Genomic DNA, 22,673 nt, shown 5'->3' with positions numbered 1-22,673 from the left:
AATTTTCCTAGTTGTTCATCGATTTTTGTTTTTGAGCATTCACGCTATTCATTTAAAGTCCCACCCTTTTCTCTGGGGCTTTACTATCCTGACTGGATGTCATATGACGTCCTTCGCATCGGGCCACTCGTGAGTGCCCCCAAGGGCGTGCAGTGCAGCAATCGGTGGTGCGCTGTGTCTCTTCGCATCACCAATCAGGGTAAAGAACCAATGATGTAGGCTCTTTACCATGAGATCAGCTGTGTCCAATCACATGCCGGTTATTGCCATTTTCTTTCCTCAGCGCTGTCAGTGTTTGAGGAAAGGAAAGCCAATAACCGGCTTTCCAGTTACAAGGGACATTTATACAGATAAACAGGGCACTGATCATCAGTGCCCTGATTATCAGTGCAGCCCCATCAGTCCAAAATATCAGTGTTCATCAGTGCAGCATATCAGTGTTCATCAGTGCAGCATATCAGTGTTCATCAGTGCAGCATATCAGTGTCCATCAGTGCAGCCTGATCGGTGTCCATCAGTGCAGCCTGATCGGTGTCCATCAGTGCAGCCTCATCAGTGCCGCCTCATCAGTGCCCATCAGTGCCGCCTCAACAGCGCCCATCAGTGCCGCCTCAACAGCGCCCATCAGTGCCGCCTCAACAGCGCCCATCAGTATAATAGAAATGGAAAAAAAGGTTGGTTTTTTTTTTTTTTTTTTTTACATTTTTTGTCTTTTTTCATATGTTTATTAATAAAATAAAAAAATCCAATGGTGATTAAATAGCACCAAAAGAAAGCTCTACTTGTGTGAAAAAAAATGATAAAAATTTTATATGGGTACAGTGCTGCATGACCGCGCAATTGTCATTTAAAGTGTGACAGCGCTGAAAGCTGAAAATTGGCCTGGGCAGGAAGGTGGTGAAAGTACCCTGTTTTGAAGTGGTTAAGAAAAACAAGGTGCAGGTAGGAAGATGTATGTCTTTAAATAATAGCTCTTTACCAATCGCCTAGGGATTCCTAGATTCCTAACATCATAATCTGCTAAAGGGAAAGAAGTATAGCCGTGGTTATTGATCCTAATCTACTCTTGTAAGTTACCATTATCAGAGACAAGAAATCACTCACTGTATCCACGGAGGATATCATGGCTAAGTTTCAAGCCAATTTCAATTACCACTTACTTATTAAAACACATGCATGAGCTGTCTTCACATGGACAATCTCCCAATGTGTCCCTAGACCCTGAAAGCCTTGTCACTCTCGCTGAAGTAAAGTAAAACATAGGGGCTCTGCCTGTATATGAGTGTTTTGGGGACTGGGGATCAGCACAACCAAGCTCCAACTTTTCTCCAACCTACAAGAAAACTTTAGCACTTACGTGGGAACATGGAAACCCATCTAGATGATTGGGGGAATTTAATTACAGCTAGACTAGTGCAATCAACTTAAGTACAATTTGATATTGTGCAACTGCATGTCTTATATGTCTGATTTGTGGCCTCAAGTCAAAAAGTCAAAAGTATCTTTTGACTAGGGATGAGCCGAACACCCACCCCCTGCCCCCCCCCCCCCCCCCCCCCGCAGCAGAACATGCGAACAGGCAAAAAATTTGTCAAAACACATGAACACCGTTAAAGTCTATGGGACACGAACATGAATAATCAAAAGTGCTCATTTTAAGGCTTATATGCAAGTTATTGTCATAAAAAGTGTTTGGGGACCTGGGTCCTGCCCCAGGGGACATGTATCAATGCAAAAAAAAGCTTTAAAAACGGCCGTTTTTTTCGGGAGCAGTGATTTTTTTAATGCTTAAAGTGAAACAATAAAAATGAAATATTCCTTTAAATATTGTGCCTGGGGGGTGCCTATAGTATACCTATAGTGGCGCATTTTTCCCGTTTTTAGAACAGTGCCACAGCAAAATGACATTTCTAAAGGATAAATTGTCATTTAAAACTGATCGCGGTTGTAATGAATTGTCGAGTCTTGGCAATATGGATAAAACTCATTGAAAAAAAGAGCATGGGATCTCCCCCTCAGTCCATTACCAGGCCCTTTGGGTCTGGTATGAATATTAAGGGGAACCCGGAACCAAAATTGAAAAAAAAAAAAAAATTGCCTGGGGGTCCCCTTAAAATCCTTACCAGGCCCTTCGGGTCTGATAGGGAAATTAAGGGGAGCCCTTCGCTAATGGTCTGGTATGGATTTTGGGGGGGACCCCTACGCCATTTAAAAAAAAAATTGGCGCAGGGTTCCCCTTAAAATCCATACCAGACCTTTTTTAAAATTTGGCGCAGGGTTCCCCTCCCATGCTCTTTTTTAAAATTAGTTTTATCTATATTGCCAGGATCCGACAATTCATTACAGCCGCGTTTAGATTTAAATGACAGTTTTCCTTTAGAAATGTCATTTTTCTGTGGTACTGTTCTAAACTGTTCTAAAGTGGCGCATTCTAAAAATGCGCCACTTTACATGCATACTATGGACACCCCAGGCACGACATTTAAAGGAATATCTAAATTTTTATTGTTTCACTTTAAGCATTAAAAAAAAAAAACTGTTCCCGAAAAAACGACCGTTTTTAAAAAAAAATTTTGCATTGATACATGTCTCCTGGGGCAAGACCCAGGTCCCCAAACACTTTTTATGACAATAACTTGCATATAAGCTTTTAAAATGAGCACTTTTGATTTTTCATGTTAGTGTCCCATAGACTTTAACGGTGTTCCAGCAGATTTCGAATTTGCCGCAAACACTGCATATTGTTCGCTGTTCGAGTTGAACTTACGTTCGACTCAAACATTGGGCTCATCCAACTACTTTTGACTGAAACTCTGAAGAGCACAAGTGATTCACAGATCACAAATAAAAATAAAAAAAAAGCCTGGTCTCCTTTCACAATACTGCTCTGTATTAGTCCCTGGCTAAACTAGAACCAAAAATATATGGACCCTTACTCTATTACCAACAATATGAATTTTCTTACATCCCTTCCTTTATCTTCTTTTTCTGCCATTACAGTCTACTCAGATTTGCCATCTAACTTAGGGCTACACTATCACACATCACCATTTCTCTGTGGTTCTGGATCACAATTTTGGATCACCACTACTACTACTTTAGTGGAAAAGGGTATATTATTTCATTGAATAAACTGTATAGTTAAAATGCATTGATATTTTACAGTATATAAGAAGCTACTCTCTATTTCTCTTCAGTGTTTTATGCTGTACATGTTCTATTCATTTTTCTTTCCATTCAGCTTTCTGTAGCTGAATGAGGTAAGCCTGTTTTTAATTTAGTGTATATGTCTAGATGTTTATTCTGCTGACCTTTCTCCCCATACAATAACGTACAGTAACACTGGTTTAGTGCACTTAGGACATATGATTTGGGAAAAGAAGGACAGAATCTGAAACTGCAAAAAGAGTGAATTGTGTTCACATTCTCAGGGAATGGATAGGCTCACTTTAACAGTGTGCAGGATTATAACCTTTCCTTTTGGGGATTTACTGTTTAAACAAAAAACAAAAACATTTGGTATAATAACTAGCTTTTCTATAAACTAAACAAACATATTGTTGTCTGAGATAGACTTAATGTTATGTTTGCCAGATGATATGCAGTGTACATTTAAGGGACGAAAAACTTCTGAAACAATGTGCCTCCCTGTTGTCTCCTAATCTTATGAGCACTGTTACATAAACCTGTATTAAAGAGCACCAACTGATAGCCATATGACAGTAAGTGCCTGTGTTGACTGGCTTTTGTTTGCTTCAGAACTGCTTCCCTCCCCATACAAGTCTATGGGAATACAGCTTCAGCTTGAAGCAAGTCAAATTCAGGTCACAAAGAGGTCAGATGCATCTGTCATTGAATTCTGAATTCTCAAACATATGTCAAAAACACATGCACAGCCGAAACCTCAGACACAGGTGCCTTTCTTGGCTGAAATTGCAGCTTATTAACCGATTCCCGCTCGGCCTATGGTCGATCAGGGTGGACGTCCTCCCAGATGGAGCCGTGCAACAGTGCGATTTGTCACTGGCTGTGTCCACCGGACACAAGCAATGACTGATCAGTGTACCAGCCCGCTGCTGGTACCATGTGACAGCTGTAACCAATCACAGCAGGTCACATGACAGTTGTAAACAATGGATGGCTTCCTTTTATGCCATCCATTGTGTACAATCGTGTTGCTAGCTGTGATTGGTCAGTGACCACATGGTACAGACTGGGCCAAACACTGCCCATCTGTGCCAGTACAATACTTGTATGTAGCAATTAAATTCATTACTATAAGCAAACATAATGTGTAAAAATAAAAAAATTATTCAGATTAGTACAATGTTACTATGGTAACATTATATTGCTCTGGTCAAAATTGTGTTTAAAAAAATTATATATTATAATAATATATATTATTTCTTTTCTTATACTGTCACCAGTCAGTGTCCCTGATCACCACCACACCCTTTATATAATGCTGCGGTACTGCACTGGTGATAGTATGTAAAATAATAAAAATAAAAAAATGTTTTATTTCTTTTTTCAAAAAAAAAATTATGCCAAAAAATTATAACTTCAAAAAACTTGACATGCCTCTCACTAAATACCTGGGTCTAAATTCCAAAAAGAGGTAATTTGGGGATTGTTTGCACAACCCTGACATTTTTGGGCCTCAAGAAATGATAGGCCATCAGTACATAAGGATTGATACATTTTACATAGTTACATAGTAGGTGAGGTTGAAAAAAGACACAAGTCCATCAAGTCCAACCTATGTGTGTGATTATATGTCAGTATTACATTGTATATCCCTGTATGTTGCGGTCATTCAGGTGATTATCTAATAGTTTCTTGAAGCTATCAATGCTCCCCGCTGAGACCACTGCCTGTGGAAGGGAATTCCACATCCTTGCCGCTCTTACAGTAAAGAACCCTCTACGTAGTTGAAGGTTAAACCTCTTTTCTTCTAATTTTAATGAGTGGCCACGAGTCTTGGTAAACTCTCTTCTGCGAAAAAGTTTTATCCCTATTGTGGGGTCACCAGTCTGGTATTTGTACATTGAAATCATATCCCCTCTCAAGCGTTTTCAGATATATACCATAGTTTGTGGATGCTTTAACTTTCCTACAGACTAAATAATATCCCAGGAAGCAAGCAATTGTGCTGCAAGTTTGAAAATGACTTGCTAAGCTCTTGCTAGACTTGCCAGGCTTCAAAACTTTGTTGCACAATTGCAGCAAGTCCACTTTGCATGACTCCAGATCAACTTTTGACTGAATGTTCATGCTGTAGACTTGCAGAGCTCTTGCTGTAGACTCACTACTGCAACTTTACTCTTGCTAGAGACCTGCCACGCAAGTTTGCTACACATTGGAAAAATGTCAACTAGAACTTGCGCTTCAAGTGCTCTGCAAGTGTACAATTCGGCAGTGAAAATGTGCAGCAAGTTAACAGACTTACAGTTCAACACTGCCACAAATTTGTGACAAGTTAGCCTTGCTATCTGGGATACACTGATTTGGGTTATTTTCACCAAAGAAATGTAGCAGAATATATTTTGGCCTAAATTCACAAAGAATAATTATTTATTTACAAAATTTTATAACAAAGAAAATGTGTTATTTTTTTTCAACATTTTCGGTATTTTAGCAAAAAATAAAAAACCCAGAGATGATTAACCAGTTGCGGACCAGCCGCCGCAGTTTTACATGCACAGCAGGCACAGATAGCAGGATAGCAGGCACGCGCTCCGCGAGTCCGACCGCGGGTCTCGTGGACTCGAAGTCCGCGGGAATACCCGCCATCGTCTCACGGAGAGGAAGAACTTGTTTACATCAGCATTTCCCCGTTCTGCCTAGTGACAGGACACTGATCACCGCTCCCTGTAATCGGGAGCGGTGATCAGTGTCGTGTCACACATAGCCCATCCCCCCCACAGTTAGAATCACTCCCTGGCACACACTTAACCCCTGCAGTGCCCCCTCCTGGTTAACCCCCTCACTGCCAGTCACATTTACACAGTAATCAGTGCATTTTTAAACCCACTGATCGCTGTATAAATGTGAATGGTCCCAAAATAGCGCCAAAAGTGTCCGATCTGTCCGCCATAATGTCGTAGTCACGATAAAAATCGCTGATCGCCACCATTACTAGTAAAAAAAAAAAAAATGATTGATGAAAATACCATAAATCTACCCCCTATTTTGTAGACGTTATATAACTTTTGCGCAAACCAATCAAACGCTTATTGCAATTTTTTTACCAAAAATATATAGAAGAATACGTATAGACCTAAACTGAGGAAAAAAAAAGTTTTTTATATATTTTTTGGGGATATTTATTATAGGAAAAAGTAAAAAATATTGCTTTTTTTCAAAATTGACGCTCTTATTTTGTTTATAGCGCAAAAAATAAAAACCGCAAAGGCGATCAAATACCACCAAAAGAAAGCTCTATTTGTGGGAAAAAAAGGACGTCAATTTTGTTTGTGTACAACATTGCAATTGTCAGTTAAAGCGACGCAGTGCCAGATCGAAAAAAAAAGCTCTGGTCAGGAAGGGGGTAAATTCTTCCGGGGTTGAAGCGGTTAAATACAACCAAAAGAAAGCTATTTGTGCGAACAAAATTATAAAAATGCAGTTTCGGTACAGTGATGCAACACCGCGCACAATTGTCATTCAAAGTGCGACAGCGCTGAAAGCTGAAAATTGGCCTGGGCAGAAAGGGGGTATATGTGCCCAGTATTGAAGTGGTTAAGAGTGGGAGGATCTGGTAAAGCAGAAATTCAGTTTAACCACTTGACCACTGGGCACTTAAACTAATAGCAAGACCAATTTTCAGCTTTTGGATGACAATTACTCAGTCATGCAACACTGTATCTATATGAAATTTTTGTCCTTTTTTTCACACAAATAGAGCTTTCTTTTGGTGGTATTTAATCACCTCTGGGTTTTTTGCACTATAAAAGAAAAAAGACCGAAAAATCTGTAAAAAAATGCATTTTTCTTAGTTTCTGTTATAAAATTTTGCAAATTAGTAATTTTTCTTCATATATTTTGGCCAAAATTTATACCGCTACATATCTTTGGTAAAAATAACCCAAATCGGTGGATATTATTTGGTCTTTGTGAAAGTTATAGAGTCCAAAAGCTATGGTGCCAATCTCTGAAAATTGATCACACCTGAAGTACTGACGGCCTATCTAATTTCTTGAGACCCTAACAAGCCAGAAAAGTACAATTACCCCCCAAATGACCCATTTTTGGAAAGAAGACATTCCAAGGTATTTAGAAAGATGCATGGTGAGTTTTTTGAAGTTGTCATTTTTTCCCACAATTCTTTGCAAAATCAAGTTTGTTTTTTTTTTTTACAAAATTGTCATATTAGCAGGTTATTTCTCACACACCGCATATTCATACCACAAATTACACCCCAAAACACATTCTGCTATTACTCCCGAGTACGGCGATACCATATGTGTGAGACTTTTACACAGCGTGGCCACATACAGAGGCCCAACATGCACGGAGCACCTTCAGGCGTTCTGAAGCACCCAGGCCAATTCTGACATTTCTCTCCTACGTGTAAAAATCATCATTTATTAGCTAGAAAATTACATAGACCCCAAAACATTATACATGTTTTTTTTAGCAAAGACCCTAGAGAATACAATGGCGGTCATTGCAACTTTTTATCTCACGCGGTATTTGTGCAGCAATTTTTTTAACGCGTTTTTTGGGAAAAAAACAGTTTTGTGCTTTAAAAAAAAAAAACAAAACAGTAAAGTTAGCCCAATGCTTTTGCATAACATGAAAGATGAAGTTACGCCGAGTAAATAGATACCCAACATGTCACCTTTCAAAATTGCACGCGCTTGTGGAATGGTGCCAAACTTCGCTACTCAAAAATCCCCATAGGCGACGCTTTAAAAATTTTTACTGGTTACATGTTTTGAGTTACAGAGGAGGTCTAGGGCCAAAATTATTTCTCTCGCTCTACCGATCGCACCGATACCTCACATGTGTGGTTTGAACACCGTTTTCATATGTGGGCGTTCGCTTCTGCATGCGAGCACACGGGGACAGGGGCGCTTTAAAAAATTTTTTTTTTTTATTGTTCATTTTACTTTATTTTAGTTTGATGCTTTTTTCAAAAAAAAAAATTTTGGACCTATTTTATTCCTATTACAAGGAATGTAAACATCCCTTGTAATAGGAATATGGCATGACAGGTCCTCTTTACAGAGAGATATGGGGTCAATAAGACCCCACATCTCACCTCTAGGCTGGGAAGCCTGAAATAAAAAAAAAAAGATCCTGGCTTCGATCGTAGCGGTGAGCCGGTAAAAGCACCGGAGGGGGGACGTCCCCTCTCGCCTCCCGTAAGAGCGATAAAGCAGTGGAAGAGCCGCTATGATCGTTCTTATGGTGTAGGGAATCGCTGGCTGAAAAAGCTGATATCTGAATGATGCCTGTAGCTGCACCCATCATTCAGATATCCCCACACAAAGTCAAGAACGTCGTATGACAGCCGGCGGGCAGGAAGTGGTTAAAACGCATTTTTTTTTTTTTTAACACAAAGTTGTCCATTTATACAATATTTCTAACACATAGCATGTACATACCAAAAATGACACCCCAAAATAGATTCTCCTACTCCTCCTGAGTACGGTGATACCACATGTGTGAGACTTCCACAGCCTGGCCACATACAGGGGCCGAGTACAGCCGGGTATGGCTGAGCATGGCAGGGCATGGCTGAGCATGGCAGGGCATGGCTGGGTATGGCAGAGCATGGCGGGGTATGGCAGAGCATGGCGGGGTATGGCAGAGCATGGCGGGGTATGGCAGAGCATGGCGGGGTATGGCAGGGTATCACCGAGTATGACTGGCTATGGCTGGGTATCACAGAGTATGACTGGGTATGGCTGGGTATTGCAGAGTATTGCGGGGTATTGCAGAGTATTGCGGGGTATTGCAGAGTATTGCGGGGTATTGCAGAGTATTGCGGGGTATTGCAGAGTATTGCGGGGTATTGCAGAGTATTGCGGGGTATTGCACAGTGTTGTGGGGTATTGCAGAGTATTGCACAGTATTCTGGGGCATTGCAGAGTACTGCAGGGCATTAGGGATGGCTGAGCATGGATGGATGGATGGATGGCTGGATGTCACTGGTTAGCGCTGTGGGCACTACACATACAGCCCACAGCGCTACTGCCATCCATCCACCCCCCCTCTCCGCTCACAGTGTACCGATCGGTACACAGGAGGGGAGGAGAGGAACCGGCGTCATCTCATGACGGAGCGATCACATGGTAAACGGCCGCGATCAGCGGCCATTTACTGGGATCCGGGATACGCCGGGTCCTCTGGACCCGCCGGTCACGGATGTGTTCAGGTGCGCGCCCCAGGGGGCGCACGAGAGGGGAACTCTGGGAAGACGTCATATGACGTGATCCCAGAGTTAAGCAACCGCCCTGCTGCTGTCATTCGGCTATGGGCCGCTTGTAAAGTGGTTAAAAAAAACATTTGCAGAAAATACATACTATTTTTCTTCTACAGCAAAGGATTTTGACCTCCCCTTTACAAAATTGTTTACACTATACAATGAACTGCACATGTGGAGCTCAGTGTACAATTCCAAGTCCAATAAAGACATAAAGCGGATCTTCACTACAGCCGAGAACCAGAAACCAAAAACACTATTTAATTACATTTTTATATTCAAGGCAAACTCCCTCATCCTGATGACGCATACAGAAATGCGAAACGCGTAGAGGCTGCTGGGAGATAATTTCTGTCACTTCTTGCCAAGAACGAGAAGGAGGCTTGGAACTCACGCTGCTAAGAGGAAGTATAGGTTAAGATAGACTGACAGTCCCCACTCCACGTACGCGGCTGGATTAGCTTGGTGCCGGCTTAGAGGCACCTGAACATGTGAGTTCAATTGTGTGTTTTTTAACTTTTTTAATAAAAGCATAGTTACATACTACACCATGATGGCTATCTTTATGTTTCATGAGAACCAATAGAGCAAGAGGCACTAGTACACTGCTTGGAAAGGCTGTTGGTGGACCCATCAAAAACGGAGTGGTTATCCGAAATTAATGAACCAAAGGTGTATAATTGTTTATATCTACTGAGTGGCCATTTCACTAGGTGGTGGTGTAGTCACTATATGGTGGAAGTGGAAGTATTTAAATACTACTGAGGAATGTCACCATTGGAAGGAACTGATCACTCACTAGGACATTCACTGCACTTTGCTATACATGTATATATATTTCTTATGTTGTGACTTATTGGATTGAGTTGTTTGTTTACCTAATATTAATATTTGTAAATTTTGGTTTATTCTATACCTCATCCTTAATTTTTCTTCCTTTCACTTTTTTTATATTTGGCACTTGCACTTTAATTATTGATAAGTATTTTTTGTTAATATTGCACATAGACCCTTTACACAGGGGCATTATATTGTGGTGAAGTTTGGGCACATATATGTATATTGTCAGCACGAAGAAAAACACCTGCAAGGAGTTCACATATAAACAGATTTTTTATATAATAATATTTTTTTGGTTAATAGAAGTGGTATGGTATTTATTATTTTTTTAGGAGTTAGCGCAATCCACAAATTAATTCAAACTCCCCCATCCATCCATGTCTCTATGCTTTATTTTGTTAAAAAATCACTTTGAAAAACAACCCCCTAGCATTTCTGGCCGAGGCTATCTTGAGTAAGGGCACAGGATTCATGTAGCAATTTCTTCCTGGAATCTATCTACCCTTAGTTCAAGCAAGGAGGCAGGAAGGTGTGCTTACCTGAGTAAACCCCTCCTTCAGACTCTTGGGATGTATGACATCATGTGCACAGGCAAGAAACCAGGCAGTAACTGAAGAAATGTAAAAAAATATATATAAAATATACTTTCCTATCTATTTACTAATGCTAGCAGCATGAGGGTTAAAAATAATCACTCTCCCAATCGACATTGAAGTTCCACTATAACTCCCTTGCATGTGCACCGGAGTGATGTCATCCAAACCTGGCCAAAGATCTTAAATCTGGAAGAAGACAATGAGATGATAGAGATTGCCAACATTGCATATCTGGAGTGGAGGTAGGTAAAGATTTTTTTTAAAGCAGTATCTACAGTATGAAAGCTAACAGATACGAATTTAGAGAAACTGCTAGAAATCAGAAAATCCACGTACAGTTATTTTGCCATTTCTTTACATCTGACATTTTGAAATGTATTTCTAGTTCAAAAAGGTAGAAATATGATTTTACTTACCTTCTATAAGATCTATGTATACTAGAAATGCAGAATAAACTTGAGAACTGTCAGCTACATCCAATGATATCATCTCCTTGAACTGTAAAAAATGATTCAAAAGAAAAAAACAAAGGGAGATCCTGTTTAGTTGAGAAAAACTGCCGCAGATTTATTGACGATTCTTATCGGCTTCTGTTCTATATATACTGAAATGTCAAAGTAGTTTGTAAAATCTGTTTTAATCAGGTGCTAAGTAGAACTTGGTTATCTTATTAACATTGTAGAGAGGAAAAAAATACACTGCAATCAAAATTTCCATTACAGTAAACTAAAGCCTAGTACACATGGGCTGAATGCGGGCGGCATCGGCCAGTTCAATAGAAACCAGCTGACATTCAGCCCATGTGTACTTCAGCCGGTCCGACAGGTCTGCCAACCGACATCCGATCAGCACTCTCAGCCAATGGCTGACCAGAGTGTTCTGGCAGGAAACACAATAAAACAGCAGGGGAGCTTGCTGTACTAACATCGGATTGTTAGTACAACAGCTCCAACCTGAGCTGTCAATTTCTTTTTCATTCAACAAATTAAACTAGCAGTGTGTACCAGGCTTTAGGCTTCATGCACACTAGCCTACACTGCCAGCTCCTAAACTTGAATTTTGGAACTTTTTTATCAACTTTATTATCACAAGGGATGAACAACATGCCTTGTGATAGCATGGGCTGTGACAGGTCCTCTTTATGGAGAGATCTGAGCTCTATTAGAACCCAGATCTCTCCTCTGGAGTCCAAAGCATCAGATCAAACTGAGATCAGTTTGATCAAATGCTGTACAAGCTATCTGGGGGTTAACTCGCTTTCAGGTCTAAAATTTACATTTTAACCACCTCAATACCGTTATATACAGTGCCTTGAAAAAGTATTCATACCCTTTGAAATTTTCCACATTTTGTCATGCTTACAACTAAAAATGCAAATTTATTGTATTGGGGTTTTATGTGATAGACCAAAACAAAGTGGCACATAATTGTGAAGTGGAAGGAAAATGATAAATGGTTTTCAAAATCTTTTACAAATAAATATAAAATCGTGGCATGCATTTGTATTCAGCCCCCTTTACTCTGCTACCCCTAACTAAAATCTAGTGGAACCAATTGCCTTCAAAAGTAACCTAATTAGTAAATATAGACCACTGGTGTGTAATTTAATCTCAGTTTAAATACAGCTGTTCTGTGAAGCCCTCAGAGGTTTGTTAGAGAACCTTAGTGAACAAACAGCATCATGAAGGACAAGGAACACACCAGACAGGTAAGGGATAAAGTTGTGGGGAAGTTTACAGCAGGGTTAGGTTATAAAAAAATATCCCAAGCTTTGAACATTTCACAGAGCACTGTTCAATCCATCACCCGAAAATGGAAAGAGTATGGCACAACTGCAAACCTACCAAGACATGGCTGTCCACCTAAACTGAGAGGCCGGGCAAGGAGAGCATAAATCAGAGAAGCAGCCAAGAGGCCCATAGTAACTCTGGAGGAGCTTCAGAGATCCACAGCTCAGGAGGGAGAATCTGTCCACAGGACAACTATTAGTTGTGCACTCCACAAATCTGGCCTTTATGGAAGAGTGGCAAGAAGAAAGCCTTTGTTGAAAGAAAGCCACAAGAAGTCCCATTTGCAGTTTGCAAGAAGCCATGTGGGGGACACAGCAAACATGTGGAAGAAGGTGCTCTGGTCAGATGAGACCAAAATGGAACTTTTTGGCCTAAAAGCAAAACACTATGTGTGGTGGAAAACGAACACTGCACATCACCCTCAACACACCATCCCCACCGTTAAAACATGGTGGTGGCAGCATCATGTTGTGGGGATGCTTTTCTTCAGGACGGACAGGGAAGCTGGTCAGAGTTGATGGGAAGATGGATGGAGCCAAATACAGGGCAATCTTAGAAGAAAACCTGTTAGAGTCTGCAAAAGACTTGAGACTGGGGCAGAGGTTCACCTTCCAGCAGGGCAATGATCCTAAACATACAGCCAGAGCTACAATGGAATGATTTAGAGGTGCTCTGAGTGAAGCTGACGTCCACCCTACCTCTGGAAACAGTGAACCTGCAGCCTCATACCCGGAACTGCGTACACCCAGGCGGTGAATGTTTAACCTGCCAGTATTGGATGCCTGTATACCCCTTGTGAATGTGCACACATGATTCTGATTGAATTTCTTTATCCTGGACCAGCTAATCTAGATTGAAAAGCATCTGGCTTAAAGTGACACACACAGTAGTGGAGGCAGACTGGCTTATATTTTACGTGTACATCCCAACATCCATGCCATTAATGTGGCTACTGCTTTTTGAAAGTCCTGAAGAAGCGACATTTCAGGTTGCAAAACATGTAGAGCGAGCAATTCTTTTTAAATTTATGAGGACTGTGGGAACTACCAAGAGGAATGCTACATCTCGGTGTGGGCGTTTTTTCAATATTGCCACACAGGAAGTATTAACCAAGTGTTACCTCTAGGATATAACCGTGTCCCATATTGCTTTATCACATATTTTGTGTTGTATATGTATGTATTTTATGTGAATTATTAAAAATTGTTATATATATTTTTATACGTGCCTACAAAGTCCATCATTCCTTTATTTAGCATCTATAGATTACATAGGATGCGGCACACTTATTCTTAGGTGTCTGATTGACACCTGAGGGCAATGCAATCAACCCAATCTCATAGATCAAAGCATATTCATGTGTAAGAATGGCCCGGTCAAAGTCCAGACCTAAATTCAATTGAGAATCTGTGGAAAGACTTGAAAATTGCTGTTCACAGGCGTTCTCCATCCAATCTGACAGAGCTTGAGCTATTTTGCAAAGAAGAATGGACAAAAATGTCGCTCTCTAGATATGCAAAGCTGGTAGAGACATACCCAAAAAGACTTGCAGCTGGAATTGCAGCGAAAAGGTGGTTCTACAAAGTAATGACTCAGGGGGGCTGAATACAAATGAACACCACACTTTTCACACATTTATTTGTAAAACATTTTAAACATAATTTATTATTTTCCTTCCACTTCACAATTACAGTATCTCACAAAAGTGAGAACACCCCTCAAATTTTTGTAAATATTTTATTTTATCTTTTCATGTGACAACACTGAAGAAATGATACTTTGCTACAATGTAAAGTAGTGAGTGTACAGCTTGTATAACAGTGTAAATTTGCTGTCCCCTCAAAATAACAACACACAGCCATTAATGTCTAAACCGCTGGCAACAAAAGTGAGTACACCCCTAAGTGAAAATGTCCAAATTGGGCCCAATTAGCCATTTTTCCTCCCTGGTGTCATGTGACTCGTTAGTGTTACAAGGTCTCAGGTGTGAATGGGGAGCAGGTGTGTTAAATTTGGTGCTCTCACTCTTTCATACTGGTCACTGGAAGTTCAACATTTCACCTTATGGCAAAGAACTCTCTGAGGATCTGAAAAAAAGAATTGTTGCCCTACATATAGATGGCCTAGGCTATAAGAAGGTTGCCAAGGCCCTGAAATTGAGCTGCAGCAAGTTAGTCAAGACCATATAGTGGGTTAACAGGACAGGTTCCACCCAGAACAGGCCTCCCCATGGTCAACCAAAGAAGTTGAGTGCACGTGCTCAGCGTCATATCCAGAGGTTGTCTTTGGGAAATAGATGTGTGAGTGTTGCCAGCATTGCTGCAGAGGTTGAAGGGGTGGGGGGGTCAGCCTGCCAGTGCTCAGACCATACGCCACACACTGCATCAAATTGGTCTGCATGGCTGTCGTCCCAGAAGGAAGCCTCTTCTAAAGACGATGCACAAGAAAGCCCGCAAACAGTTTGCTGAAGACAAGCAGACTAAGGACATGGATTACTGGAACCATGTCCTGTGGTCTGATGAGACCAAGATAAACGTATTTGGTTCAGATGGTGTCAAGCGTGTGTGGGGGCAACCAGGTGAGGGGTACAAAGACAAGTGTGTCTTGCCTACAGTCAAGCATGGTGGTGGGAGTGTCATGGTCTGGGGCTGCATGAGTGCTGCTGGCACTGGGGAGCTACAGTTCATTGAGGGAACTATGAATGCCAACATGTACTGTGACATACTGAAGCAGAGCATGATCCCCTCCCTTCGGAGACTGGGCCCAGGGCAGTATTCCAACATAACGACCTCAAACACACCTCCAAGATGACCACTGCCTTGCTAAAGAAGCTGAGGGTAAAGGTGAAGGACTGGCCAAGCATGTTTCCAGACCTAAACCTACTGAGCATCTATGGGGCATCCTCAAACGGAAGGTAGAGGAGTTCAAGGTCTCTAACATCCACCAGCTCCGTGATGTCGTCATGGAGGAGTGGAAGAGGACTCCAGTGGCAACCTGTGAAGGTCTGGTGAATTCCATGCCCAAGAGGGTTAAGGCAGTGCTGGAAAATAATGGTGGCCACACAAAATATTGACACTTTGGACATTTTCACTAAGGGGTGTACTCACTTTTGTTGCCAGCAGTTTAGACATTAATGGCTGTGTGTTGAGTTATTTTGAGGGGACGGCAAATTTACACTGTTATACAAGCTGTACACTCACTACTTTACATTGTATCAAAGTGTCATTTCTTCAGTGTTGTCACATGAAAAGATATAATAAACTATACAAAAATGTGAGGGGTGTACTCACTTTTGTGAGATGCTGTCTGTGCCACTTTGTGTTGGTCTATCACATAAAATCTTGATAAAATACATTTATATTGGTTGTAACATGACAAAATGTGGAAAATTTCAAGGGGTATGAATACTTTTTCAAAGCACTAAATATACACAGCAGGTAAAAAAGTAAACTTTTTTTTTTAGGTAAATATAGTTCTAAAGGTGCCATTGACATGAAATTTTCACCACATGTGGGTAACAATTCATGCAACCCATACATATAAAGAAACCATGTGTAACAAAATGAAATGACACAGGGAAAAGGTATTGAACACATGAAGAAAGGGAGGTGCAAAAAGGCATGGAAAGCCAAGACACCAGCTGAAAATTATCAGCAATTAGAAAGCAATCCTGCCTGTCAGTGCAAATTAATATCAGCTGATTCAGTCTCAACTGAAAAAGATGTCTCATTGCCAAGGTGTCACACAAGAAACATCTCATGATTGATAAAAGAAAAGCGCTCTCTCAAGACCTTCACAAGCTTATTGTTGCAAGACATACCAATGGCATTGGTTATAGAAGGATTTCTAAACTTCTGAATGTTCCAGTGAGCACTGTTGGGGCCATAATTCAGAAGTGGAAATATTTTTTTTGTTGACAAGCCATTACTGGCTTGTACAGCATCTGATCAAATTTATCTTGGTTTGACCAGAGGTTTTGGAGGCCAGTGAAGAGATCTGGGCTCTAAGGCTCCATCCACACCTGAGCGTATCGATTTACTGGCGTTTTTTTTTTTGCAGGTTTTTACAAGCTTTTTTGAAGCGTTTTAGAAGTTTATTACAAGTGTTTTACAGCTACAGGTGTTTTTGTTTAGCCAATAGAAAGCACTAGGGGAGGAGAGGGAGAGGAAATTAGGGGTGAGCTACTATTTAAACGTTTTACGAGTGTTTTTCTGCTCAAGTCAAACATTTCCATTGCAGTCTAAGGGGCAAAAAACGGTTCTAATCTGCCAAAAAGAAGCTCATGTACTTTTCTGAGCTTCAGGTGTTTTGCTTCAGGTGACAGAATGCTCAGATGTGTACAGTGGCCATTGAAATGAATGTAATTTTGCTTGTTGGCCGTTTTGGAGCTTCAGAGCTGAGCGTTTTACAAGCTGAAAATTGCTCAGGTGTGAACGGGAACTAAAAGACCCCAGATCTCTCCATAAAGAGGACGTGTCACAGCCCATGCTATCACAAGGCATGTTGTTCATCCCTTGTGATAATAAAGTTGATAAAAAAAAGGATACATTGTAAAAAAAAAAAAAATCAATAATAAGTGCCTCACCTCTCCGTGCTCACACACAAATACAAAAGTGCATGTGAGGTATCAATGCAAATCTCAGAGTGAGAGCAATAATTCTAGCACCAGACTTAGGTAACACATAGCTCCCAACGGTCCCCGATTTGGAACAAAGTCACTCTGTCCCTCTTTCCTCTTCATTTGTCCCTCATTTTGGTGTTATCCATATAGCTGTATATAACATGCACTGCTGTCGCACTTTGAATGACAATTGCGCAGCCATGCAACTGTACCCAAACAACATTTTTATCATTTTTTTGGAGACAGACAGAGCTTTCTTTTGGTGGTATTTAAAGCGGTAGTAACCCTCTAGGGTTTTTTTTTGCAACCTGCAAGGCAATGTCATAATGTGCTAGTATGCATCGTATACTAGCACATTATGTGAAACGTACCTGAGAACCAGTGTTGCCAACCTACCATATTGAAATTTACTGACACAACACCCAAAATTTACTGGCACTGCCACGTTTTTACTGGCATTTCCCAAAGTAACGAAATTACAGTTTTAAGTGCAAAATTTAGTATTTAGGCTACAAACAAATACAAATAGCAATGTGATTTAAGGTAAAAAACAATTTCTTATTTTATTTTCGAAATAGTAAGTAGCCCAGGGACAGGAGTCAGGAGAGCAAGAAATTAGAATGAATGGCACACAGGTATGAAATTGACTCTCACAGTCCCACTGATAGCAGTGTGCAGCAGCACAGATGATGATGACACCGACACGTTCCCTCCTGAGTCACAATGACAGTCTCTCTCCATGCCAGGTGGTCCCTTCAGTCCACTCCACTCCAAACAACACTGACAGTCCCGCTCCTGCAGACCCGCACATGTGGCTCCAGCCGCTACGCTTGGCTTCCTTGCACCATAACATCACCTCCACTAGACCTGCCACCCAAACACACTATAGCAGGCACTCAGATGGTCTCGGCAGGCCCAGACCAGAAATGCGCCTGTGCAGTCCCGAGCCGAGTTTAACAGCCATATTTTTTACTGGCAATCTTTTCCTCTCACTTGCATTTACTGGCAGGAGAAAAGTGCCAATTTTTTACTGTCTGCCAGTAAAAACACTGACAGTTGGCAACACTGCTGATAACAAAGCCTTCTAGCGGCGCGCTGTCACCGCCGAAGGCTCTTCCATCTTCACCCAGTCTTCATTCCGTGTTCGTGGCTCTGACTGTGTGAGTGGCTGGAGCAGCGATGACGTCACTCCCACGCATGTGCACGAGAGCCACCGTTTACAGCACAGGGCTCTGAAGGAGCAGCCCGGATGGCCGTTCTTTCAGAGCGCATGAGCCAGTGCGGTCACCTACACCTGGCTGCATCTACAGTAAATATCTCCTAAACGGTGCAAGTTTAGGATATATTTACAGTACTTATAGGTAAGCCTTACCTATAAGTAAAAATGATGCATGGGAGTTTACTCCCACGTTAATCGCCACTGGGGTTTTTTATTTTTTCCTAAACAAACGAAAAAAGACCACACATTTTGACAAAAATATAAGTTTTTCTTAGCTTATGTTATAGAATTTTGTAAATAAGTATTTTTCCTCCTTCACTGATGTACCCTTATGGGGCTGCACTGATGGGCAACTAATGAGGCAGCACTGCTTGGTACTGTTGAGGCTGCACTGATCATCAATGCAGATCTCCCCAGTGTGGATTTGCTGCTTATCGGCACTGACAGCGTGAGGAGAGGAATGCTAATAACTGGCAAACCCTGTTTTCACTGTGATTGGACACAGCTGATCACATGGTAAAGAGCTGCTATGATTGGCTCTTTACCACGATCAGTGATCAGCTGTGTCCCAAGGACACAATGGTCACCAATGCCTTCAGATGCCAGGGAATGCACAAGAAGCACGATCATGGGAGGACGTCAAAAGATGCCCTTGCTGCAATGTGCGACCATGCTGTTGCCGTCAAGGGGTTAAGGAGGCGTGGCAGGGATAGGGTTGTCACCTGTACGGGAATGACCCAGACAGTCCAGGTTTTGACAGCTGTGCCCAGGTTTCTGTCCTACTGAAAGCCGGACACAGCAGCATACCTCCAGTCCTAACCCTCAGGTATCTGTCCTAGGGATGTATGACTGGAGCCAGTGCAGGAACTCTGTGGGGGCTATCCTTGAATGCAGTGATAATTAATCCTGCTGGCTGCAGCTCTCTCTGCTGTGCGCTATCTCCCTATGCCTGCCTTCTCCCCCGCGGCGACAGCTAGGGGAGGGTGAAGTAGAGGAGGGGGCAGGGTCCTCTCTCCAAAACCACTCTCCTGTGTTCCATCCCGATCCTCATCACCTCCAAGAGAGCCGATCCCCAGAAACATGTCACTGCCCTCTCCATCCATGCTGGCTCTGTCCCTTGAAGAGTGTCACCGCCCCTGACCCTTGCCCAGTCCAAGAGATGGGCACAGAGTGACCCAACCGGGCAATCAGTAAGGTGAGGTGCCATCATCATGCTCCTCTTCTTGAGCTGCCAACTGAATGCCCTCCCAGTGGTCTCAACTGCCTGTCCTGGGCCCCAGCAGGTGAGCGCTACTTCATCACATCACTCCATGTGAGTCCAGGGCTTGGGGGAAGGGAATAACAGGGTGAAGACACTGTAAAGTAATGGAGAGAAAGATCATTGTGAGGAGAAGGCAGAGGATGACAGTATAGAGAATAATGGAGATTATAGGACATTAGGAAAGTTATTGTGAGGATGATAAGGAAGGGGATGACAATGATGGGTATAATAATAATGGATGGTGAGGACAGAGATGGCAGGGATCATGTATAGTAATGGGGGAAGTGACAAAAATGATGGTGAGGATGATGATGATAGTAAAGAAGATGAAAATGATAAAGATGAGGATGATGATTATGGAAGGAGAGTAAAAAATGTCATAAGGATGAGGATGATGATGACAGTAAAGGAAAATTATGAGGATGATGATGGAAGGATGAGGACAGGGATGATAATGTAAAGTAACGAGGTAAGTAATGGTGAGGATGATGATACAGAAAATAATGATAGGGATAAGTATAATGATGATGAGGATGATGCCGACGTGATAAGGGTGATAACAATAAAGATAAGAATGATTGTGGTGATGACAGTAGAGAGGATAAAAATTAGGATGATAAAGGGGGAGATTGTGAGGATAATGGAGATCATGATGATAACAGTAGAGAAAGAACTAAAACCAATTGGCTGTATTTTCCTCCTGCAGCAGCTAAATGCCGGCAAGAGGGAGAGGAGGAGAAGCCGGATTTCATCCGCTGCAGGAGGAAAACACAGCTAACTGTTCTAGTGAATTCCAACCCTGCCGTCCCTTCTGTCCAGGTTCCACTGTTAATGCAATTTAGCTACACCCGCTGTTCACCGTGTTGCTAAAGTCAGGGCCTTCTTAACAGCATCATGGGCCCCTGGGCAAAGGAATGCACTGGGGCCCCTACAAATCTGTCCCAATTTTCGCACCTACTCTCAGGAATTAAAGTATAATTCCTCACTGTGCCCAACAATGCAGCCTCAGCGTGCCCCCATTGCAGCCTCACTATGCCCCCATTGCAGACTCACTGTGCCCAACATTGCAGCCACCTACTTTCAAGAATTAAAGTATAATTCCTTACTGTGCCCAACATCGCAGCCTCAACGTGCCCAACATTGCAGCCTCACTGTGCCCATCATTGCAGCCTCACCGTGCCCCCATTGCAGCCTCACTCTGCCCAACATTGCAGCCACCTACTTTCAAGAATTAAAGTATAATTCCTTACTGTGCCCAACATTGCAGCCTCTCCATGACCATCATTGCAGCCTCTCCGTGACCATCATTGCAGCCTCTCCGTGACCATCATTGCAGCCTCTCCGTGCCCATCATTGCAGCCTCACCTTGCCCATCATTGCAGCCTCACCTTGCCCATCATTGCAGCCTCACCTTGCCCATCATTGCAGCCTCTCCGTGCCCAACATTGCAGCCTCGCCGGGGTGGAGGAAGAGAGAGGGTGGCTGGATCATGACTGGAGGAAGAAGAGAGCCGGGGATCACAGAACGCGAATACCACGCTGATACAGATTACATGAAATTGCCTCTGCTCTGCGTCACACACAGCCCCGCCTCCTCCTGACCCTGTGCCTGTGATAGACAGAACACATCCCAGCATTGGACCCACATTCTGTCTATCACAGGCGTGGGGTCAGGAGGAGGCGGGGCTGTGTGTGACGCAGAGCAGAGGCAATTTCATGTAATCTGTATCAGCGTGGTATTCGCGTTCTGTGATCCCCGGCTCTCTTCTTCCTCCAGTCATGATCCAGCCATCCTCTCTCTTTTGAGGCTATTTCAATAGCTTTGCTCTAGAATAGATCTGACTGCCCTAATGGGGCCCCATGTGCATCTGGGGCCCCTGGGCTGTGCCCCCTCTGTAAGATGGCCTAGGCTAAAGTGTTTGGCTTGAAGAAAAATTGGTAACCCTAGGCAGGGGGCGTACATACTTTTGCTAATACGTGTCCCTTATTCCCATCTCTAAACGTTAGTTAACACGTGTAAAACAATGGAACAAAAGACTCTGATAAGACAACAACAAACATTGCAGAGAGTGTCTGCAATGGTCAGAACTCCCTTCACATCCCAGGAGTGTGCAAAACGACTCCCTTCATTTTATCACAACGAATAGGAATGGTGGTGGGCGGAGCTCCTCTATCAGCATTATTTCGGAGAGGTCTGCCTTATACACTGATGGCTGCTCAGCTACGTAATGATCGCCTTACAGTAGCATTAGAGTAATAAGTGAGCCCAGCATCAGCACTGTACCCTCCAGACACGCCTACACCACGTGCTCTACTCCTAACGACACGTCCTATTACCCCCTATACGGCTTCCTCACCCGCGGGTGTTCCAGTATCCACGGCTCCGCCCCCTCCCGAACACCGACGTTCCATTCAGCAGAGAGTCCGACTCGCTCCGTGTCCATGACAACCGGAACATGAGGAGTGCACACAGAAAAACCTTCCGCGGGGAACAAACATTCCGGATCAGGTTCCGGCTGCTTTTTTATGTGAAATAAAGAATGCTTTCTGAGCTGAGTGCACTTCTCTTTACTATAACGGTTTTGTGTTGTGGAAGCTGATTTTGAACATTGATCTTATAAAGTTAGTCATTCCAATTGGTGCTGCAAGTAACTCTAATCTAGGTTGGTGAGTGAGTAGGAATTCCACTCTTTTGGATCCGCAGCCTTTTGTCTCACTTTCCTCCTCATTTGTTTCTTATAAATGACATAAATAATGATGATAAACACGGCATTCCACATTCACTTTTCAAGGACAGGCACACTGCGATCATCAGAATCAGTCCCCTTCAGAAACATTCTGCACTGAATTAACCATTTCAATGCCGGGCACTTTTTGCTGCTACATATCTTTGGTAAAATAACCCAAATCCGTG

At 42.4% G+C, this 22,673-nt stretch overlaps 1 protein-coding gene across 2 annotated transcripts in view; it reads right to left on the bottom strand.

The window, feature by feature from the left end:
• The window catches only part of TSEN15 (tRNA splicing endonuclease subunit 15), a 104,941-nt gene extending 82,702 nt beyond the window's left edge, over positions 1-22,239 (bottom strand). The window contains exons 1-2 of one of the 2 annotated variants that reach the window (XM_073592873.1): positions 22,117-22,239; positions 11,286-11,367 (exon numbers count right to left, since the gene is read on the bottom strand). In XM_073592873.1, coding sequence (XP_073448974.1) covers positions 11,286-11,367; positions 22,117-22,203 — 169 coding nt within the window. In that variant the 5' untranslated portion in view covers positions 22,204-22,239. Of the gene's footprint in view, positions 1-11,285; positions 11,368-21,010; positions 21,294-22,116 lie in introns of those variants that run through there. The other variant, XM_073592874.1, reaches the window with a different exon arrangement.
• Positions 22,240-22,673: the final 434 nt, after the last annotated feature.

Source organism: Aquarana catesbeiana, linkage group LG07, assembly GCF_042186555.1.
Source record: "Aquarana catesbeiana isolate 2022-GZ linkage group LG07, ASM4218655v1, whole genome shotgun sequence".
Classification (NCBI taxonomy): Eukaryota; Metazoa; Chordata; class Amphibia; order Anura; family Ranidae; genus Aquarana; species Aquarana catesbeiana.
Note: the sequence above shows the minus strand (reverse complement) of the source record. Positions and strands in the feature narration are given on the sequence as shown.